The sequence below is a fragment of the Mastigoproctus giganteus genome, chromosome 4, assembly GCF_048544385.1.
Source record: "Mastigoproctus giganteus isolate SK-2022 chromosome 4, ASM4854438v1, whole genome shotgun sequence".
In the NCBI taxonomy this organism is placed as follows: Eukaryota; Metazoa; Arthropoda; class Arachnida; order Uropygi; family Thelyphonidae; genus Mastigoproctus; species Mastigoproctus giganteus.
This window is the reverse complement of record NC_143578.1, coordinates 10358645-10380222: the sequence shown is the minus strand read 5'-3', so window position 1 is coordinate 10380222 and position 21578 is coordinate 10358645. Positions and strand designations below refer to the sequence as shown.

The 21578-nt window shown below is 39.3% G+C and overlaps 1 protein-coding gene across 1 annotated transcript; it reads right to left on the bottom strand.

Annotated features, from left to right (window-relative positions):
• Positions 1–302: 302 nt before the first annotated feature.
• LOC150086389 (uncharacterized) lies at positions 303–7715 on the bottom strand. Its single transcript, XM_090371297.1, has 6 exons — positions 7532–7715; positions 5647–5708; positions 4082–4192; positions 3846–3938; positions 593–622; positions 303–420 (listed from the first exon to the last, which is right to left on the bottom strand). Exons 1-5 carry the CDS (start codon positions 7713–7715, stop codon positions 599–601), a joined length of 474 nt encoding a protein of 157 aa, XP_090227423.1. The 3' UTR covers positions 303–420; positions 593–598.
• Positions 7716–21578: the final 13863 nt, after the last annotated feature.

Here is a 21578-nt window from a genome sequence, read left to right as displayed (position 1 = left end):
ACAATAATATCAGTAGAGGTTCTGAAGTTCAAATGATTAAAACAAAGGAAGGTTTCGTGCCATTTAAAGAATTTGTATAACAAAATTTTGAAAGAAGATAACACAGCAAGTGTAGGATGACATGTAACTTTGTTCTATGACTGGAACAAAGGGGGAGCTTGATCTGGAACAATGTACTCTTTGCATTTTATATGATGTGCACAATTACGCTTCATAGCCTTAATTGCCTTTTGTTAAAAATGCACCAATAGCTTTATTTGAAAGGTTTTACTACATAGTGATAATCACATATAAACATTAAAATCAAGTGTTTTTATTGGAATACAGTGGAATAAAGCAGAAATTGATTGTTGTATATTAGATGTTGTCCATGGGGTCTTCAACAACCGGCATCTGGAATACAGCAGCAGTACCAAGCATCTATAAAAGGGAAAGAAAATCCAAAATTTAATTATTCTGAGGATATATGTTTGCAATTATTTAATCTCACTTGAGAGGAAATTTTTATCCACCTCATCAAATATTATGATTATTTAAACTTTTAAACAGGAAATAGGGAATAAATAGAAAAATCTCTATATCTGTAACTCACCTGCTATTAGCTTAATTCGATGCCACAGTTCTGAAAGAAAGAAGAATAATATCTTTCAACATCGGTCATATCATCAATTTAATAATATTTCCAAATAAAAAGAATACCACGTTCTTGTAGAAATATTTTTTAACTTTCGCGAATTGTTCACAATAGGGACGGATTAAGGCATGGTGTAACAGGGCGATTGCCCTGTTAGACCGTACCTTAATTGTTAAAATGCCAAGTATTATTGGAATAATTTGTAATATTGCAAGCTTTCTCGTGCATTTTTCTTTACCTTAACCAAGGATGACATACATCAATTCTTTTTTCTCACATAATGGCACTCGGTAGGTTCCGAGAACCTACCAGATACTATTATGAACTTTGAAGCCCATCAGCATTGAGCATGCTGAACTGTGCAAAGCCTTAAATGCCTCACTCAGATCACCTCGTAGGTGCCTAGTCTCCAAACGATGCAATTTTCAAAACTGAAGCCTTTCTTGGTAAGACCAACCTTTCGTTCCTTTCATCAATCTCGTTACCCTTCACTGCCTGCTTTCATTCAGATCTACATCCTTCGAATAATGAGTCCGCTCACCCTGTATGCAATACTCAAGATGCGGACTAACCATTGCCTTGTACAATGGGACCATCACCTCCTTATCTTTGCTAGGCAAACTTCCTGTATATAATTGACAAAACCCATGGGATGGCCTGGTTGCATGTCTGCACTGCTCAGCGAACTTCAAATCTGACTGCTCAAATACCCTCATCCCAAAAAGGAACAGTCGTTTATGTGCAACAGTATCAAGACCAAGTACAGTATATAATTTAATAAAACCATTCTGTAACTGCATTCCTGTGTAGGTGGTCCTGCATTAGTCCTTTTATTCTGACTCCAGTATGTTCTCTTGAATAGAAGTTAAATTAACATGACTGTAATTCCTCTTGTCACCTTTTGATCTCTCTCTGTGAATTGGAGATACATTTGCGCATGTAGTCGATAGAGACCACCCCTCAATCCGAATATGATCTCATAATTATGGATAATGGTTTGCTGTCCATTGCTATCTCCCCCTAGTATAATTGGAGAGACTCCATCCACCCTACGCGCCTTTTTTATGTTTAGCTTCAACAATTGATCTTCTTCTTTCCTCTCATTTATCACCAAATCATTCAATTGCCTGTCAGAATCTGGCATCCTCTTCCCAAAAGCATTCCTCCTGTGTGAATGTAGATGCAAAATACTCATTCAGTTTGTTAACAATCTCAGCAGGATTATCAACAGTTGGACCATCGACATTCCATTTAGGTGTAAGCTTTGAACAGTATTTCTTTGTTGATATGAAAAGCCTAGTAGCTTCTACGACTACTTCCCTGAATTCTTCCCATTTAGAATTTTCTGTTGACAACACCAGTTGGTCCCACTGTATGGATTTAAAAAGTGTCTGAGATCACTCTATTTACCCTTAAGAAAACAAAAGCCATTGCCTTTATCCTTGAAAGTAATTATGCTTTCAAGTAAATCCCACAATAGTATATTATGATCAGTGCCACCCAGTGGGTCTTACACCTGCAAATTCTTAATATATGACTAATCGCTGTTGATAACCACATCGAGTGCTGCTTTCTCTTCTTGCCTCTCTAACATCCTAGTCCAAAAAAAAAAGCAATCATGCAATAAATCCACGAAAATCTCTATAGTGTCCGCGTGACCAACCCACAAGTTCTAGTCAATATTTGGAAAGTTAAAATCCCCCATTATAAGACATTCTGACTTACTGGCCCAATCTATTTCTCAGTATAGTTGTTCATTGTACTCATCAGAGTCATTAGGCCGGTAATGCACTGTGACTCTCACTTTCTTTCCCCAGTGCTTATCACACCAAATTGACTCAGCGTTCCACTGGCCACTGAAGTCGACTGGATGCACTGAGTTAGATTTTATGTGCTTTTTAACTAAAAGCCTAACTCGTTTTCCTCGCCTCCTGTCCTGTTTTCATTTCTGTACACATTGTAGGCTTCTTTTGAAGGTCCTTCTGGTCCTTCCAAAGAGCTTACTTCATAAAACGCTTCAAAAGTTCGACAATCAACAAGAAGCAAGGAATCAACTTCTACAACGCTTATTACGACCTATTCCATACAGATATCCCCAATAAGTTCTCAGAAAATAGAATATCCCAAACCTCTTAACAAGGAAAAAAAAATCTAGTGAGTCCCAATCAAGATTTAAAATTCAATTTTAAAGCTTTAACTTACATTTAGTAAACAATTAATTAACAAATAATAATAATTATCATTATTATAATAATGGACATTATAATTCAATTTAACTTAATTTTAATAGCAGTACAACACGCAATAATTAAATACTTAATTTTTAGATCTAAAAATGCATAACAGAGCATAAAAATATCCACGGATATACTATCAAAAATAGGTCCTCCCCCATCCACCCTAACATGGGAACCATCGTCATCTTTCTTTCGTAATTCATCCTTATACCTAAAATCCCCCAGATGATCCATGCAACAACCTCCCATTGGCTACACCAATCACCCCACTCTTCCCATTCCAGTCTTTCTCAACCGGACGAAAAGAATCCACGCCCGGATCACAACAACAGGTATTATCATTTATCATTTCGATATAAATTACTTATCTTCATCTACCATGTGATATTACAGTGTAGTGTCTAGGAATGCATTAACACATATAAGATTATAATCACATTGTATTTGGAATATTGAAGATGAAGTCTGCACCTTACAAAAGACATAGAGCTCCTAGAATGGGTTCAGAGACCAGGTTGGTGTGTGTAACTTAATAACTATATGAAGAAAAGCTGGGTACAAAACTTGGCAGCTAAATATCTTAGGAGAAATTGGAGGGAGTTATACAGTTTAAGGTCCTGAAGGAGGTCAGGGAAATATGTGAAGGATGTCTGCCTCTCATTGGTAGAAGAGACAAAAAGCAAGGATCGGAAATACAAAACCTGAGAAACAGAAGGATACATTTCACGCAGTTTGCCTTTTGGTAGCGTGTTGTTGATCAATGCAACAAATTATTTGCCAAATGGCACAGGTGGAGAGTTGATTAAATCCAAAGCGAAATTGGGCAATCAAATTTTTATGGAAGATTCAAAATTAAGTCTATTTACTTGCATCAATTACCCATTTTTAATATTAATACGTTTTTTGCACAATGGAATTTATGAACAGGAAGTTTAATTCTATTTGTAACCAGTTTCACAAAATGTAAAGCTTACCTTGAACGAACGGACAGCCATGTCGCAAAATGTGTTCATGTCGCCTTCACAGGTAAACAAAATCTTCTCGCAGTCTTTGATGGCCTGCAAAGGCTAATTAAAAACAACATTTCATAAAAAAATCGCATAGGAATTAATATTTCATAAGAGAACGTATCTAATTCTTTCAACCATGGATTACCTTCATGATTCGACAGAAAGAGAATAAAAGGAAAGTAAGTTTTCAATTATCTTACTTGAGAAGCGAGAGCTGGATAATCTTTGCACTTGTCATTTATGATGTCCTCATCAGTAGAGACAGTTACATTAGTAATCCAATTGGTACATTTTATCCAATTCGCCCTGAACTAGAAGAAAGAAAAGGATGAACCACATGAATCCACGATATATGAGTTGCTTAACTAGTAATGATCGTATTCAGGTTGTTGAAAAACCGAATAAATATTTTTCATCTACATTCACTCTTGAAATGTTTAGGATGGGAATGCTAGAGGTATAACAAAATTACTTGAAGCAATAAGTGAGCCCTCGTGGGCAGTACAGTTCGCAAAACCGCTGTCCTCCGCACAGCAGGTGGAAAAGACCTGAGTTCGAGATCCGTCGATGACCTGAAGAATTTTTATCGGCCTATTACAACGTGGCAGAATTAGTCGGTCTCAGGCGAGAGTAGCATGGTTTGCTCTCCCAGAAAGCAAACCATGGCCTTGATTCAACAAGATGTGGGAAGCGTTCGGGAGGTATGGCCAACCAAGCTGTGTGTAATGCGGTCAGCAATGCACATATGGAGGTGATTGGTGTATACAGACGCCTGATATGACTTTCCATAGTGTCCCACAAGTGCTCTATGGGATTAATATCGGAGGCCAATGAATATACTGAAAGTCAAAACTGTGTTCCTCAAACCATTCCTGCACAACACGTGCCCGGTGGCTCGGTGCACTGTCCTTTTGTAAGACCCCATCGCTATTCGGATTCGGAAAAAAGTGTAACATTGCGCTGTGTACACAGTCAGCAAGCAGTTGACGATAGCGGAGACCACTGATACGTTGTTCCACATGCACCAGGGGTCCAAGTTCCTGCCAGTGAAACATGCCCCACACCATACAATCGCTTCCACCAGCCTGCAATTTTGACACCATGCATGATGGATGAAGAGCCTCATGTTGTTGATGCCAAATCCCTACACGACCATCCACGGTGTTGAGTAAATAACGTGACTCATCCGACCAGCACACCTTCTTCCAGTCTTCTAACGCCTTATGCAAAAAGCATGCCAACTGGCATGCTTTTTGCATAAGGCGAATCTTTTACGCCGATGAACCTTGGTTAGGAGAGGATGTCGTTGGGGTCGTCTGCTGGTATAGCCCATACGTGTGACACATGGTCAATCCAGATATTGTTCGGGGTTGGCCCGTGTTCTATTCGGTAGCCAAATCTTCAACAGTGCTGCGCCTGTTCGCCTGTACGAGTCGTCGGACCCGGCGCTCGCCTCTAACATCAACCTTTCGCTGACCTTTGCAGTTTTGCCGGCGGGTCCTTGTTTGACCGTTTCGACGCCAGTCCTGGTACACTTTGACTATGGTGGCTCTCGAACACACCAACAGTTCAGCCGTTTGGGAAATCGAGGCACCAGCTCGTCGAGCACCCACAATCTATCCTTTATCAAAGCCCGATAAATCCTTCATTTTACCCATCACGCTCGGAATTTTACTACCTGCAGAACCACTGACACCTTAGATTATTAATTAAATTTAATTTTAATAATTATGTATTATTTATTTATAAACTAATGTCTGCTTACTTGTGGTCCCAAATTTTCAGGTTTGCAGAGACAAGTAAAGAATTCTGTGCGATTCGCTAAACCTATTAAAAGAAATTCATTAATTATTGAATATTGATTGGAATTTTTATTTTTAATTAACTAAGAAATGCAAAATATAAATATATAAAAAAATACATGAGGGGTACACAAACTCGAAAAATAAGAACACGGATTAATAACTTGTACGAATATTAAATTTTAATACTGTTCTGTGTAATCAGCAAGCGTCCAGAATTCCAAGAATATCAGCTCCGATTGAACCTGTGACTGCTAATGCAACTTGCTGTGATAAAGAAACTGCTATTCATGACTACACACACACTATAGAGCCGCCCATTTCGGGGCTCACATCTGGTCAGTATGGTATTGGCACACCCAGGTCCTGAGCTGGATATCATCATCATCTCTCTCTCTCTAAGGGTAACTCGGGAATTTCTTTTGGTGGTCTCATTTTCTAAAATGAGACCACCATCTCATTTTCTAAAATGAGACCAATTCAGTCACGTTTCTCTGAGGTTACTTCTACCCATATGCAGTACTTTGCATTTGTAAATATTAAACTTTGCCATGCAATGAAATATTGTCTAAGAAACCATGCAGAAAGTGTGACTCTTTATAAGATGCTTGCAGGACTAACTCTCCTTTAAACTGTTTTTTACAGGCAGCAACGTTTCAACTGCCTAGATAATGGCCTTAATGCCCATAGCAGAACAAACTTGCCTTTGCAATAAGTTGCTCTGGTATTGCACTACTTTCAAACAGATGGCCTCTTGAAAAGATTAATTACCCATTTCTTTAAAAAAATAAGCCTGCCATGACAGTCCGTTTCAGGACTAAGTGGTCTTCCACCAGGTCATCAAGTAACAATACACAGATGGTCTTCCACTAGATGATAGGTGGTTTCTAGCGATAATACACAGATGGTCTTCCACTAGATGGCAGGTGGTTTCTAGTGAAAATACACAGACAAAACGTAAAGAATTTGTTCGACGGGCTGTCATAGGTTATGCAAAATTAGTTTTTAAAGTTGTAATACAGCTAAAGCTATCCGTTGAAAGTAGTGAAATACCAGGAAACCTCTTTACAAAGGCAAGTATGTTCTGCTGTGGAACGTAAAACCATTACCTTATCCATGAAGTTTAAGTCCTGTTGTCCACAAAAAGAAGGTGGAAGGACAAGATAGTCCTTATAAATATTCACCGATATAAATAAGTTCAGTTGTTTATGCTTACTATTTATATTTTGAAGTACAGTACCTCCCTAGGGTGACGAATTTTAAACAGTTTGCTGTAATTGTAATGGGTAGCTTGCTTGTTTTGTGGGTTTCATCTCTCAAAACTGAGTGTACCGGAGGTAAATCTATGCAACCACAATCGGAACTGATTAACATGGCCACAGCATTTAAAGAAAAAAGGAAGTCCCTTCCAAGATGCTTTTCGTATTTTATTCAAACGACAGAACAAAGCAGAAATTTTATCAACTTGCTAGCCGTGAGGGCACTCGTAATAAACGCCCACAGAGTTCAAATTTAAGTTTTTATTTTCAAATAGAAAACGTAAGAAAGAAAAATGTTCGTGAAGCATTTAGGTGTTGGTTGTAGTTATACTTGATCTTCTTTTGTGTAGATTAATACACATAAAATAAAAAATAAATTATTGATCCTTCTTTCCCAGACAAATACAGCTAAAAACATAAGCAAGTACCGAACAAAATATCCAATCATCTGAAGTTATTTAGGTACATTGTCATAATCTGATCATCGCCTAATCTGCATCAGCCTTTTGATTTGATCTCTCTTGTTTTCTTAATGCGAGCAGCTATATGCAGGAATAACTTAAAACAAAAATAATAAATTCAAGCTCACCACATTCCTTGCTCAGCGAATTGTTAAATTCGTCATCTTTAATGTAGCACAGGGCAGTTGATGTGAGGATCGCTATGAAAATAAAGTACTTCATCATTATCAAAAATTCCTCAAATCTAATATGTGAAATGTTCTGGAAGATGACTGTTATACTTGCATAAATCTTCACTTCCGTTGACGTCATAGGGGATAGACGTATTCCTGAAATCCTGTATGAGAATGACAAACGCCTATTAATACAAATGCAAATTGCTCTCGTAATTAGAACAGTTGGTATAAACACAGTCCTCCCCACACCGAATGGAAAAGATCTGAATTCAGATCCTATCAATGACGCAAGGAATTTTTATGGGCTCTTTCACAACTTGGCAGAGTTAGTCGGTCTCAGGCATGGTCAGCATGGTCAGCATGGTCTTTCCCTCCGAGAAACTCAGATTTTACGCCCAGCAAACAGCAAATCGACCACAGAACACACCCAATTTATAGTCATATTATATACGACGCAATATGTTCTAAACTGCTAATGCATCTAAAAACCAGCTAACAAATGCAAATTTCTTTGTTTCGTCATTTAAAGGTAAAAAAGGATTGTGAAATATTCCGTTTACATTGCGCTAACTAATTGGTGGGCGTGTATTCAGCATATATTTGCAATTTTGCAATTGCAAATATATGAATATATTTCTCCAGGTTATTACATCAACTACTACATAGTGGACTCAATACACACAGTGGAGTCCAAAAGTTAAGTTAGAACGCAAAATCGAAGATATCAAGAATATTACTTGATGGAATTCTATAAGTTCTTTACTGCAAGAGTATTATTATATGACTCAATAATATTTGAAAAGAAATAACCCCTCTGTTTTATGAATTATAATCATGAGACCGGCTCAAAACTGAGGGTCCTGCGTAATTCAGGCATTGATTAAGGAGTATGACCTCAACTGACAACCACCATTCTTAAGGAGTTTGTATGCTATGTACAAGGCTGATAATTTAGCCTTCTGGAAATATACCACTCTTGTAAGAGCATACCTGTCTTCGCGGATAGCTCAGTGATTATAACCGCCATATTCTCCACACCGGCTGGAAACGGACTGAGTTCGAATCCTGTCAATGATACCCATAATGGAGTCCCCTCACTACGAGACTGAAGTAGTTTCAGGCGAGGATAGCAAATAATAATTTTTTTTTGTTGTTATGTTGTTGTGGTTCCTTAAAGCATACCACATATGCCAAATGGTCACTCCATCAGAAGGATCTGCATTTTAAAGACATTTGTTTGGTAGTTGGGTCCTAGATAAATTTAGGATGTGTAACATATTTTAACATCCGTCACTTAGGGCTTAAGAATCTTTTTCATATACCGTACCTCTAAAAAGTCAAGGGTGTCTCGCAAAAGTTTGGGGAAACTCACACATCCATTCAACACGATGTGTACTGCCACAATGGTGTTCTGCAAGTCATCTAGAAAGTGACATGTCTCACATTCTCTCTCTAGATGATTTGCAGAAAACTATCTACAGCGTTCACCAGAGACTTGAAACGAGCGATAACATCAAGCCGGTGCAATATCAGCTCCATGCTCAACAGACTGTGGATGGCAGTTAGTTTATACCGAATTAGTTAAAGGCATACTGAAAATTAAAATTGACCTTGGAAGACTGAGGGCTGATGCCCACTGTAGGAGGTATACTGTGGTGTGGTTTTCCCGGCTACCCCCGCCTAACTAATACTGTAAAATATGTGCCAACATCCTCACATTACAATTCTGCTAAAATCTGTAAACTCTTTAAAATCACAAAGATCACGAAGATACACAGCGTCAGTCGCAGTTTATGTGAACAATTTACAATTTGTACAATAATTTTTTTTAACTTTTGTAAACAACAATTGATTTTAACGGATTATTAAATGTACAGTATGCAAATGTAAGTTACCACATGGTATAATAAAAAGTTCCTTGGAATCATATATGTATTGTGCGCTTTCCTGGTGCTTCTCAGTCAATTCTGTCATGGGGAAGACAGGTATTGTTTCTGATTTTCCGAAAGGTGTTTTTGTTGGAACACGTGTAGCGGGAGCTACTATTGAGGAAACAAAGCAATCACTGGTATGGCGAAAGCAACCATCTCAAAAGTATACAATTGGTGGAAGATGAAAAGAGAAAATGCAGGTCTAAAAGGAAGAAATGAGGCGGAAAGTTGGTACTGCAAGAACGAGACCGCAGGAATTTTTAAGATAATCGTGCTCAGCATAGAAGATCCAATGTGCAGCAAATGATTGAAAACATTCAATTTATTGAAAGAAAGACCCCCTCCAACCGAACTATGAGAAGGGAGTTTAAGAATCTGGAATTTAGTAGTCGTGTGTATATACGAAAGCGACTTCATTTTCTCTAAAAATTCGAAAGATTCCACTAGGGTGGTGGTGTTGCCGGCTCTAAGAACTGGACTGTGGAACAACGGAAAAAGCTAATCTGGTCTGACCAGTCTGGATTTATACTTTTTTTTTTGCACCAATGGTAGGGTGAAAGCGTTGCATGAACCTCATGAAGCCATGCATCCAGGCTATCTCGTGTCAACCATTCAAGCGTCTGGAGGTAACATCATGGTACGTTCTGTTGGTACGGACTATTCGTCTCATACCATTAGAAGTTCGAAATACCCCCAATGAATATCCTTCTCTCTTTATTCCGTATTCAGTTTATTAGGCCCTATTCCTCTGCTAATTTTACTCGACTCAAACTCCAAGTCTGCATTGTGGCATAGTTCTTTCACAGATGCGCGGGGATTACTGCTTGAGGATACCATCTTCTCCCATCAACTTACCGTCTTGAATCAACCAAACCAGCCATGTACCTTTTCCAATTCCCTGGGTGAATCAAACATAGACATCTCTCTGGCTACAGCCCGTATTGCTCCTTATATTATTGACTGGCACGTAGAAACTGACCTAACGACAAGTGACCATCGCTCCATCGTCTTCCTGCTGGGATCAACTCTTGCTCCTCAACAACCTCTTCGTAATCTCATACGTTACTCTCTTAGAAACATAAAATGGGAACGTTTTAATCGTTCCGTTCTCTCTCAATTGCCTGAAGACAACCTAGAAAATTTTAAATCTCTTACCACCGAACAACTAGCACTGCAGATTCAAAACATTATCATCACTGCAATTCAGAAATCTACGCATAAAAAGAAACTAAAAACTAACTGCACACCTTGGTGGAATAACGAACTATCCTCTACTCGGAAACTTGTACATAAAGCCAGAAGAAATTTTCAGCGTAAACGGCGTACTTGGTCTCAAGAAGAAGTCAACAGATTACATGAAGAATACAAAACTCTCAAAAGAAAATACGTAAAATTGATTTATGAAAGCAAATTGCAATCCTGGCACAATTTTGTCCGTACGTCTGGTAATAATAATCCTTGGGGCGTCATCTATAAAATTGCTAAAAATAAAATGATCTTGGGTGACATTTTTAACTCCGTTACCTCCAACAGTATGGAAACTATTACACTAACAGACTCCATAAATGCCATCTTGGACCAACTGCTGCCTAACGATGATCTCACTATTGACACTTCACACCATCTATCTATTCGTGATTTAAACCAAAAATACCTTCCTTTAGAAGAAACAAGTCCATTCACTGCAGAAGAACTTACTTCAATCTTGAATAAAATTCAGTCAAACAAATGTCCTGGCGATGACCTGATTGACAACATATTTATCAAACACTTTTATGACCTAAGGCCCAAAGTTCTACTTAAATTATTCAACAACTGCTTAAATACTGGAACGTTTCCCAAACCGTGGAAACACGCCATTCTTAAGATTTTACATAAACCTGGTAAGCCACTAGATAATGCGAGATCCTACCGCCCCATAGCCTTGCTCTCTCACCTGGGAAAAGTGTTAGAGAGATTAATTGCCAATAAAATAACCACACTGCAGGGAGCCACAAGCTCCACATCCTCTCTTCAATACGGATTTAGGCAAGGGCTTGGATGCGAAGACGCCTTATTAGAACTCCACCACCTCATTGACTGCTCCACTTCCAAGTACGTTATGGCAATCTTTATCGATTTTGAGGGCGCTTTTGATAATTTATGGTGGGAAAGTGCCCTCAGCAGACTCCGTTCCAATCACTGCTCTCTTCAGCTTTATAAACTTGTTAGAAACTATTTTGCTGATCGCACCGTCACCGTCATCACTAAAAGCACGAAGATTAACAGATCTGTCTCCCGTGGTTGCCCCCAAGGATCTATTTTAGGTCCCTTGATTTGGAACCTAGTTCTCGATGATTGGCTGCTTAGGACTCCTGAATTTCAAAATGTGCGACAACTTGCGTATGCAGATGACATTATCATTTTAGTGAATGGAAACTCAAGATCTGAATTAGAACTCTATGCCAATAAAGTACTCTTTGAACTATCGTCCTGGTCCTCTAAGAACAAATTAAAATTATCCCCAACAAAATCGAAGATCATGATTTTTAAACACAAATTAGACTATCGCAGACCACCAGTTGTAAAACTTGACAAGAAATCACTTCCACTTGTCCGAAGCACCAAATTTTTAGGAGTCATCATCGACGACCGCTTTTCCTTTACTGAGCATATTCAACATCTGTCTGTCAAAGTTAAGAGTTTTACCGCGATGCTGCTCCAAATTACCAGACATGACTGGGGACTGAACACTAAAACCCTACATCTATTTTACAATGCTGCCATAATCCCAATTACAACCTACGCTGCCAGCCTTTGGTTTAGACGTACTGCACTCAAAACAGTACAAACCAAGTTATCCACTATTCAACGTTGCTTTCTCCTCAGCCTACTTCACGTTTGCCGAACAGTATCAACTCCAGCTTTACAGACTCTTGCAGGCACCATACCACTTGACTTGCATGTTGTGTTTAGAGGGCTTTGCTTTTACATCCGCAAAGGCATTTCTGTGGAATTTCAGGGAATCATTGTTAACCCTCAGACTGATCCCAAAACTGAGCGAACCAGATGCTGGAATTTGTTAGTGAATACCTGGCAGAATAGATGGAATTCTACCGAAAAAGGAGCTATCACCAAAAACTTCGTTCCCGACGTAACTGCACTACTTGCATCATCCACCAGAAAATGGTTTTCACCCTCACTGTTTACCTCCTACATACTAACTGGGCATGGTTCGCTTAACGCAAAACTCTACCAATTCAGACTTTCCAATACAGTCTCCTGTCGATGTGGGCTACCGGAAGACTCTCCTCACGTACTTTTTGAATGCTCCATTTACGATGATCTAAGATCGGCTCTTAAGGCAACAGTACCAAACTTGTGTCCCGGAGGTGAGAAGATACTCATTTCTGTCAACAATTTCCAGGCCCTTCAAACCTTCTGCAATGCTGCTTTTAATCGCAGGAAGGCTCTCAACCTCAATGTTAATTCAAGAAATGAAACTGAAAATGCATCATAAATCATAATACAACTGTGCGCTGCCTCGTCGTCCTGATGACGTCATATACAAAATTGTTGTGGCTTTCAAGAACACACAAAGATTTTGACAGATGCTGCACTTCTCTGACTCATCCTTTATCAAGACTCTCTTCAACTAAACCTCTGCTCAGTGATACCGTCATCTACCAGAGACTTCTGACACCACTCCAGTTTAACAGAATTCAGAATTATATCTAGAACTTGTTCCTGCCGATCATGATTGAATGACATTACAACTTCTGTTTGACAATACACCTTTTCTCTTTGTGGACCACTTTGGGCAGCACTGCATACAGATGTGGGCAAGAAAATGGATAAAGATTTTATTTTTATTTTTATTTTTTTTTTTTTTTTTTACTTTATGCTATTCTCATCCTTATTTCTTCGTCTTCTGCTGTCCTTTCTCCTGGGAGTGTGTGTGTGTGTGTGTGTGTGTGTGTGTGTGTGTGTGTGTGTGTGTGTGTGTGTGCGTGCGCGCGCTGTTGCCGGCTTGCTGGCGCGGGGTTCTTTTGAATGGCTCCAAATCCTCTTTGGACATTCAGTACGTGACTGTTGAGGTTGGCCATGGTTCTTGCGCAGTTGTGGCCTACCTCCCCGTGGTGTAGACGGACACTGGGCAGGCTTTCCAGGTGATCGCCTGCCTGGTGACAAAACGGCCAGAAACAACTAAACAACACAACAACACACACACTGCACGAACATAACGTTACACACATTTCTGGCCTGTTACAGTGCTTTCTGTAACCACCACAGTGTACAAAGACGGAGATGAACTTTCGTTCAGGTGCCGTCCTACATAAGATACTATACATGTCTACATGTCTACATCCTTCTCTCTTATAGGGCTAATACCACGTTGCAATGCTTCATGTTTATCCAGATTGTGATGGATCCTTTTAAAGAATCAACTCAACTATCCACCTCGCAAAAATGATATCTAAATGGCTTGAGAACATTTCCAAATTTTTCAAGATCTACCCAGTCGTCCAATTCTCCAGATCTGAATCCAATTCAGAATGGCTAAATTATGCTGGAATGGGCCGTTCGACTTTGTCGTTCTCTACGGACTACAATACAGCAGCTGACATATCCTGATGGAAGGATGGTAAAAGTTGGAGCTAGATTTTCTCAGACATCTTGTGAAATGCCTGCCACGACGTATATTGTCTGTATATGGTCAGAAAATGCCCCTACTAGGTACCGAATAGAGGTTTCTAATTTTTTGGCTAGTGAGTTAATGAGTATATCTCAAATCACGAAGAACACGAAGGGTAGACATTGGTCTGTGTTATTAAATTGAATATTTTGTACAATAACCGCCATGGCTCTATCAGACAGTATTTGCCTGCTTAAACTTCATATTAATTTTCATTAACCATTAAGCATTTTTATTGCAATTATTCCTTGTGCATTTTATGTCAGTCTCCTGGAATATATTGACGTGAATGGAATGTGTCTCTTGGTTGTGTGATTTTAGGCGCATTCAAGAACTTAGTCCATACTGTCCAGTATATTATGCAAGTAAATTGCATATATTCTGTAGTCGATTTGCTGGACAAAGAACCCGAGTTTCCGGGAGAGAAAAAAGAATGCTGTCCTTGTCCTCGCATGAACCGACTAACTCAGCCACGTTGTGATAAAGACCCATAGAAATTCGCGTTATTGATGGGAATCTAACTCAACCCTTTCCAGACAGTGTGGAGAACCTGGTGATAATACCAACTGGACTACGCACGATGGTATGTGTGCTTACAAGTGTATTATTACATTTATGTATTTATTTATGATAGAACAATTAAAGATTAATTTAAATTATATTAATGACAATACAACCAGAATTAGTTTCAAAATATAATCTGGACTCATGTGCAAAGTAAAAATTGGTCAAGTGTTCTTAGCTCCAGAAACTGTTTTGTCTGCATCACATCGAACGGGCTCTCGTGTGGAAGGAATGCGAGTACTGCGAGTCGCATCGCATACAATTTGTTTCTCCTGAAGCTCATTTGCATATTACCTCAAACTTACTAGTTACGGCTGAAAGCTGAAGAGAGAGAGAACGCGCACCTGGCTGTCATCTCCCATCCCATGGCGTTTAGTTGTTAGTGCCTGAGGGTGGGCATCCTGGGATTTTATAACTGTTTAACTGTTGTTGAGATTGTTCGAGGGGTGTGCCTGTCTCACTGCATAGACAGTGCCTAATGGAAAAGGCGATTTCGTGTTCCTGGGAAGCTTTGACGATCCTCCCCCATACATATTTCTGTCATCCAAAATGTCGAATTATAGTGCTTCAATAGTCGAGTTATCTGGTGAATTGACTTTCTCTGAAGTTCCAGACACCAGTTTCAAGGAACATCTAGCTATGATGGAAAAAACTCTGGAAGACAAATTTCCCCATGTTCAAGGACCCTTAAATTCTACACATACTTTTAATGATTCTCAAGATTGTGAACAAACTGGTAGTGCAGCTATTCTTGACTATCTTTTTGGATTAAAAGCAAATATGCTTGATGTTTTTATAGAGGGCTCTACTGTGACACCTCTTATGTTTGTTGAGATGTCCAAAATTTGGAACATGGAAAGGTTAGTGATAGATCTAACTATAGAGAATGAAAAGTTGAGAACAAAATTAAATAATCTTAATGTTGAGAGGAAACAACAAAATGTCTTGCCAACCGTTTCGGCTCCCACCTATGCAGGTGTGGTTGCCTTAGTTGCCTGGCAAACAATCTCAGAGTGATGTTAGTTGAATAAACTGATGATAATAATTGAAAAACCAGTGAAAGGTAAAGCTGAAATTTCTAAAAGTCTTAAACCTGAATTTAAAAAAAATTAAAGATTAAATCAATAAGAAAAAAAAGAGAAAAGGGAGTTCTAATCGAAACTGATAACAGCAAGGATCTAAATAAACTTAAATCCTGCCCTGAGTTCAAGGAGTTAAAATTTTCTGTGGATTCCCCTAAAAAATGAAATCCAACTGTCATAATATATGACATACCTAAAGATGTCAATGTCTCTGATTTTCTGGAGGACTTATTCAATAAAAACCTTGTGGATCATGGGATTTCCCAGGAAGATTTCGAGTCTGTTAAGGTTAGTTTTAAAATCAGGTCTTGGAACAAAAACAATCAACATTGGGTTCTTGAGATCCCAAATAAATTTAGGAAAGTGTTTTTGGCTTCAAATTGCAAGGTTTTTGTCGGATGGTCTGTCCATGGTATGAAGGATTTTTTCACAGCATCACGCTGTTTTAAATGTCTTAGCTACGGACACTCGGCTAAAAACTGCCACCAGTCCGAGTTTACCTGCGGACATCGCGGTGACCTGGGTCATCAAATTCAAGACTGTCCTAAAATGGAGGAACCGGCTGTTTGCCCAAATTGTCGGCTTAAGAAGAGGAATGCGGACCATTCCTTCAAGGATGTTAAGTTCCCTGAATTTATGAAAGCCCAAGCGGTAACAAAAATTCGGACCAACTTTACCTAACTCTGGAATGTCTTGATTATATACTTTACAGTTAAATTGTCAACAATCTTTTTCGGTTTTAAGTGACCTTTCTAAGTCAACACAAATTTCAACTTTTAGGGTTACAAGAACTGTATTCTTATAAGGGTGTGGTCAAGGGCCTCCCTCTGAGCTGTCGCATTATTTCTTTAAACCCTTTTACTGTCGGTGACCGGGGTAACGCCACTACCCGGATTTGGGCCGCCCTGGTGGTTGCTGACCCCCTCATTACTGTAACAAAATTTTCTAGTCTTTGCTCCACACATGCCGAATGTGCATGCTTGGAAGGCTGTTTTGTAAAAATGTATGTGGTTTCTCTGTATGCTCAATGTAGTCAGGCCGGGCAAGCCATAGAGCCATTTCTAAATTACATGGAAGACGCTTTGATCCGTTTATCTGGTTTTCCCGTCATTTTTATGATGGATGCTAATGCTTATTCCCAGCTTTGGAACAGCCCTACTACAAACTCTAAAGGTGGGCTTTTGGGGGAGTTTATTCAGTCCAATTACCTCACTCTGTGGAATACCCCAGGCCATCCGCCTACTTTTGTTTCTTCTCTGGGTCAATCTTATACTGACATTACCCTTTCAAACTCTACTCTTGGTCATCGCATCTCCAACTGGCTTAGCCATACTTCGTGGTGCTCGAGCCACCACAATGTGATCACTTTTATGATCAGTCTAAGCAACAATCCTGGGGTTATCAGATACTATTTTGACTTCCCGCGGTTTAAGACAAAACACATTGATTGGAATATCTTTGGTGTCAAGGTACGTGGGCGTATTTCAGAAGAAATAATCGTCCAACTTGGCTGGCTTCCTGCTGATATGCAGGTTTCTAGGGTTCAAGAGATTCTAATCACTGTCCGTGAGTCCACTCTAAAAAAGAAAAAAACGAAAAATGAATAGTGTTTCATGGTGGACTCCAAATCTCACAATTCTCACAATAAACTTACAAAATGCTCGTTGTAATTTTCAGAGAGCAAAGAGAGCTAACAGCTAGAGATGACAGACTTAGTGAGTTGTATAAATCCATTAGAAGGAGTTGTTTCAATACCATTTTCCAAGAGAAGAAACTTGCCTGGGCAAGGTTTGTTCAGCATAACATAAATGATGATCCGTGGGGATTACCCTACAAACTTGTTACTAACAAGGTTCATCCCGGTTTCTTCTATTATTGTAAATAGTAATGAAACCCTGGACTGGAGTTTGTCAATTAATGCCATCTTGGACGGCTTGCTCCATGAGGACACTGCCTCCTGTGAAAACACCATCCAAACTACAATGAGATTAGATCATTTATCATACCAAGGGCCCCGAATCGAAGCTCCTTTTACGGGATGGTAAATGTTTCTGTACTTAAAAGATTTTGAAAAAATTGCCCATTAATTATATTAAAACTTTTGAATGCTTGTCTGTCTTGGGATTATTCCCGCTGGCTTGGAAACAGGCTAGTCTTAAACTTTTGCTTAAGTCCTTTGACAAACCCTCCAAAGATCCGGCCTCTTACAGGCCCATTGAACTGCTCCCCATCCTTGGAAAAATTAATTGTTTCCCGTCTTCTAAATTGCTATTTAGACAGAAACCTAAGTTCCCCACTTCAATTTGGCTTTACACGTGGAAGGTCTTCTGTTCATGCTATTTGTCAGGTTTTGAGTTCTGTTCTGTTCTTTGTTGATTTCCAAGGGGCATTCGACATGTTTGGTGGCCGAGTGTCGTGGAGAAGTCCAGAGAGGCCGGAGTCTCTGCTCCTATTTACCTTCTCCTTTCGAAGTACTTTGATTCTCGCAGCATCACAGTTTCCTCAGGATTCTGCTCTGTCTCCAGATCTCTTTCTAGGGGCTGCCCTCAGGGCTCTGTTCTTGGCCCTGTGTGCTGGAACACATGGTCCTTGATGGGTGGCTCTCGGTTGATCGAGACAACATCCTTCAGATAAACTGCTAGTAAAATGTCATGGTCAGAGTCAATGCTATTTTGAATTTCCCCATCAGAATAACCAAGACAACCATAAGCGGATGTGCATGGTATCCCCACCACGTAAAACTTGGAAAGTCATGGCCTTCGCACTGCAGTAGGCGGTACTACTGTCTAGACAGAGTAGGGTGTACGTGTTCAAGAACACTTTAATGCACACGTTGCATGTAGTTATATCTGATATTCGATCTTCTCCTCCAAGTTTATTGCTATATTTTCGATTATCTTGTATACAACTCATTTTAAAATATATGTATACGCTTGCTGTGTATCCAACTGTAGTGGAAATATTAAAGTAGCATGAGTTGAGTTTCATTCCAAATATATATATATGTATTCCAAGATCATCAATACCTTAAAAATATATTTTTATTTTTTGACTTATTGGTTTTTATGGAATTCCAACCACGAGGTATTGTAACCTATAGTACTTAGTACCATGCATGGGCTGAAGGGTGGCAAGATGAAAGAAGATATTTGTCGACATTAGACTTCAATTTCTGTAGGTTGTAATTTTCAGGAAATCCATATGAAGGGAGTTTATTCCAGTAAACGGAAGTTGGGGAAATGAGGAAGAAGAAAAGTTGATTCTGCGAGTTTGAAGCTGCACAGTAAAAGGATGTCGGCTGGTTGTGGCACGTGTTCGGACTGCTTGAACAGTGCCCATGGAAGTATTTATAGAAAAGGAATGCAGCAGAAACAGAATGACAATGAAACAGAGAGTGAAAAGACTTTGTTAGAGGTTGGTCATTAATTAACCTAACTTCCCTCTTCTGAATGGAATCTAGAAGTCTCAGAGAGGTTTTGAGGCCACTGTCCCAGATATGTGAACAATATTCTATGGTAGGGCGGATTTACGATTTGTACACAGTCAGCTTTGAATTTGAGATTTGTACAGAGTTTGGAAGAAAAGTAACGCCGAGAGCAAAAGAGAAAACCCAGTAATCCCTAGTAAAAATATGTGATCTCGTCTAGAGATCTGAGTGTCGTCGAAGATAAGCATAGGGGCTGAAGAAATCATTTTCGAGATATAAGATCGGCAGTGGATATTCGAGAAGTCGGAGTGGTTTGTGCTGGGCAAGGTTTTTTAAACTGGAAGGTGTGATGCAGTGTGCTATCATCAGCAGAACTATGGATAGGATTTCCGGTGAAGAGGAAGAAGAAAGTCATTAATGTATAAATGGAAAGGGAGGGAAGATAGAACTGAACTTTGGAGAAACATCAGCATTAGTGGGGAAGTTAAAAGACAGAAAACCACCTACCATCACCTCCAGTGAGAGGTTGGAAGGGAAACTGTACACCCAGTTACAAAAATGGATTGGTCATAAGATGGGAGCTTATTTAAAAGACATTTATGCGAAATACGATCAAAACCCTTTGAAATAGTAAGAGCAACTGCTTGAGTTTCGCCAAACGTTTCCGTCGAATTTGTCCATAGATGGGTAGCATAAGCAGAATATCATCAGTGGATCGACACTGACGGAATCCATACTGGCGATCATTGATCAGATGAAAGGTTTCTAGATAGTTTAAGAGTTGGCGGTTAATAGATTAGATTCACTTCCACAACCAGTACTTTGAATACTTGAAAGAAAAGCTTGCAATGAAAGCTTCCTTTTCGCTTATCCCTCCGCTCGATCTAGAGGTCATCCGTCGAGGACTCTATTACTGCCTGTCCAGGAGTTTACCAACTTCCATTCTTGGGTATACCATCAACATCCTCAATGAGAGAGACAGAGAAGAGGCTAATTGCAGCCAAGCTTCTACAGACCTGGCAGCCTAGATGGACAGACACAGACAAGGGTATAATTACAAAAAAAAATTATTTCCGAAGTTTCATTTGTTTTCCCCAGGTCTTTATGCAACTTATCTACTAACTCGGCATGGGTCGACCAATCAAAAATTGACTTCCATGGGTAAAATAGATAATCCCTATTGCTCTTGTGGAGAAATCGAGGACTGGAACTATTCACTGTACCTCTGCCCGCTCTATGAGGACCTTCGTGGCACCTTTTACACTAGGATCCAAGGTAAAGCACAGGGACAAGAACACTTACTCATTACAGAAGAAGAATACTATCATGCGTTCAACAAATTTGCCAAAGATCTCTTCTCAAGACGGAAGACCCTACCGCCTATTCATACTGGGAATTATGATGATGCCCAGACTTGAGCAAAGCTCAATACCATATGGTTCAAAGGCTGTACACTGTCGAATGTATCTGCTAACCCCGATCTTATAGGGGTAGGATTTGCTAATCCTGTCTTTGGACAGAGTAGGATTGAACGCACGGCTCCCTTGCTGTGTGACTTTCTTCCCTTTCCTTGGACTTGTTCCCTTTCCTTCGCCTGGTGGATCTCCACTGAACTTGGGCGGCTGCCTTCTCTACAGCCGCTACACTTTCTCCCAGTTTTACTCCCTTTTTTTGCACTATACCCCCGTGCTCTACTATAATTATTATTTTTTATTTTTATTCATTTATTTATTTTTCTTTATTTATTTATTTTTACTTGGTCTCCGCTCAGAAAGCTCAGGAGACCCTGACAGAGACTAGCCAGAGAAAAACGGGCAGCCTGGCTACTTTCTAGTGGTGTGTGCGGTGTCCCACTATAGTATCACCCAAAAAATAAAATAAGTAAGCATTACATCTGTCCACATCCCCTAATAATTCGTCTAATCCTTCCTTAAATATATCTAAACATTATCTGAACTTCAATTGGCATTGGAATGCAAATTATAGAATTATGCTTTAATTTTGGCTCCTTAAAATTACTAAATAAAAAATATTTGAAAAGGGACAAACCTTGTCCCTTTTCGCGAATTTGAAATGAGATGGAGCATCAGAAGGTCCCTTTTTTTCCATCAAAAATATCCTCACATAGTATGACCTGGAGAAAAGCCGTAATAAAACGATTAGCATGGTCTAAAATTTTGATTTGGCCATCTTTGTTTTGTTTATTTTTTCGTTGTTTAATCTTTCTTTTGAATGGTAAACATTTATGAAGATATAAGGAGTAGAGTGTTTAAAATAACCAGCATTATGATTCAAAAAAAAAAAAGGCAAATATCATAAA

Excerpts from the sequence above, each read along its gene's own strand:
- LOC150086389 (XM_090371297.1), bottom strand. The coding sequence starts at position 7,715 with ATGACGTCAACGGAAGTGAAGATTTATGCAAGTATAACAGTCATCTTC. Across the intron at positions 5,709-7,531 it reads TTCGCTGAGCAAGGAATGTG|GTTTAGCGAATCGCACAGAA; the intron begins GTGAGCTTGAAT and ends TTCTTTTAATAG. Across the intron at positions 4,193-5,646 it reads CTGAAAATTTGGGACCACAA|TTCAGGGCGAATTGGATAAA; the intron begins GTAAGCAGACAT and ends TCTTTCTTCTAG.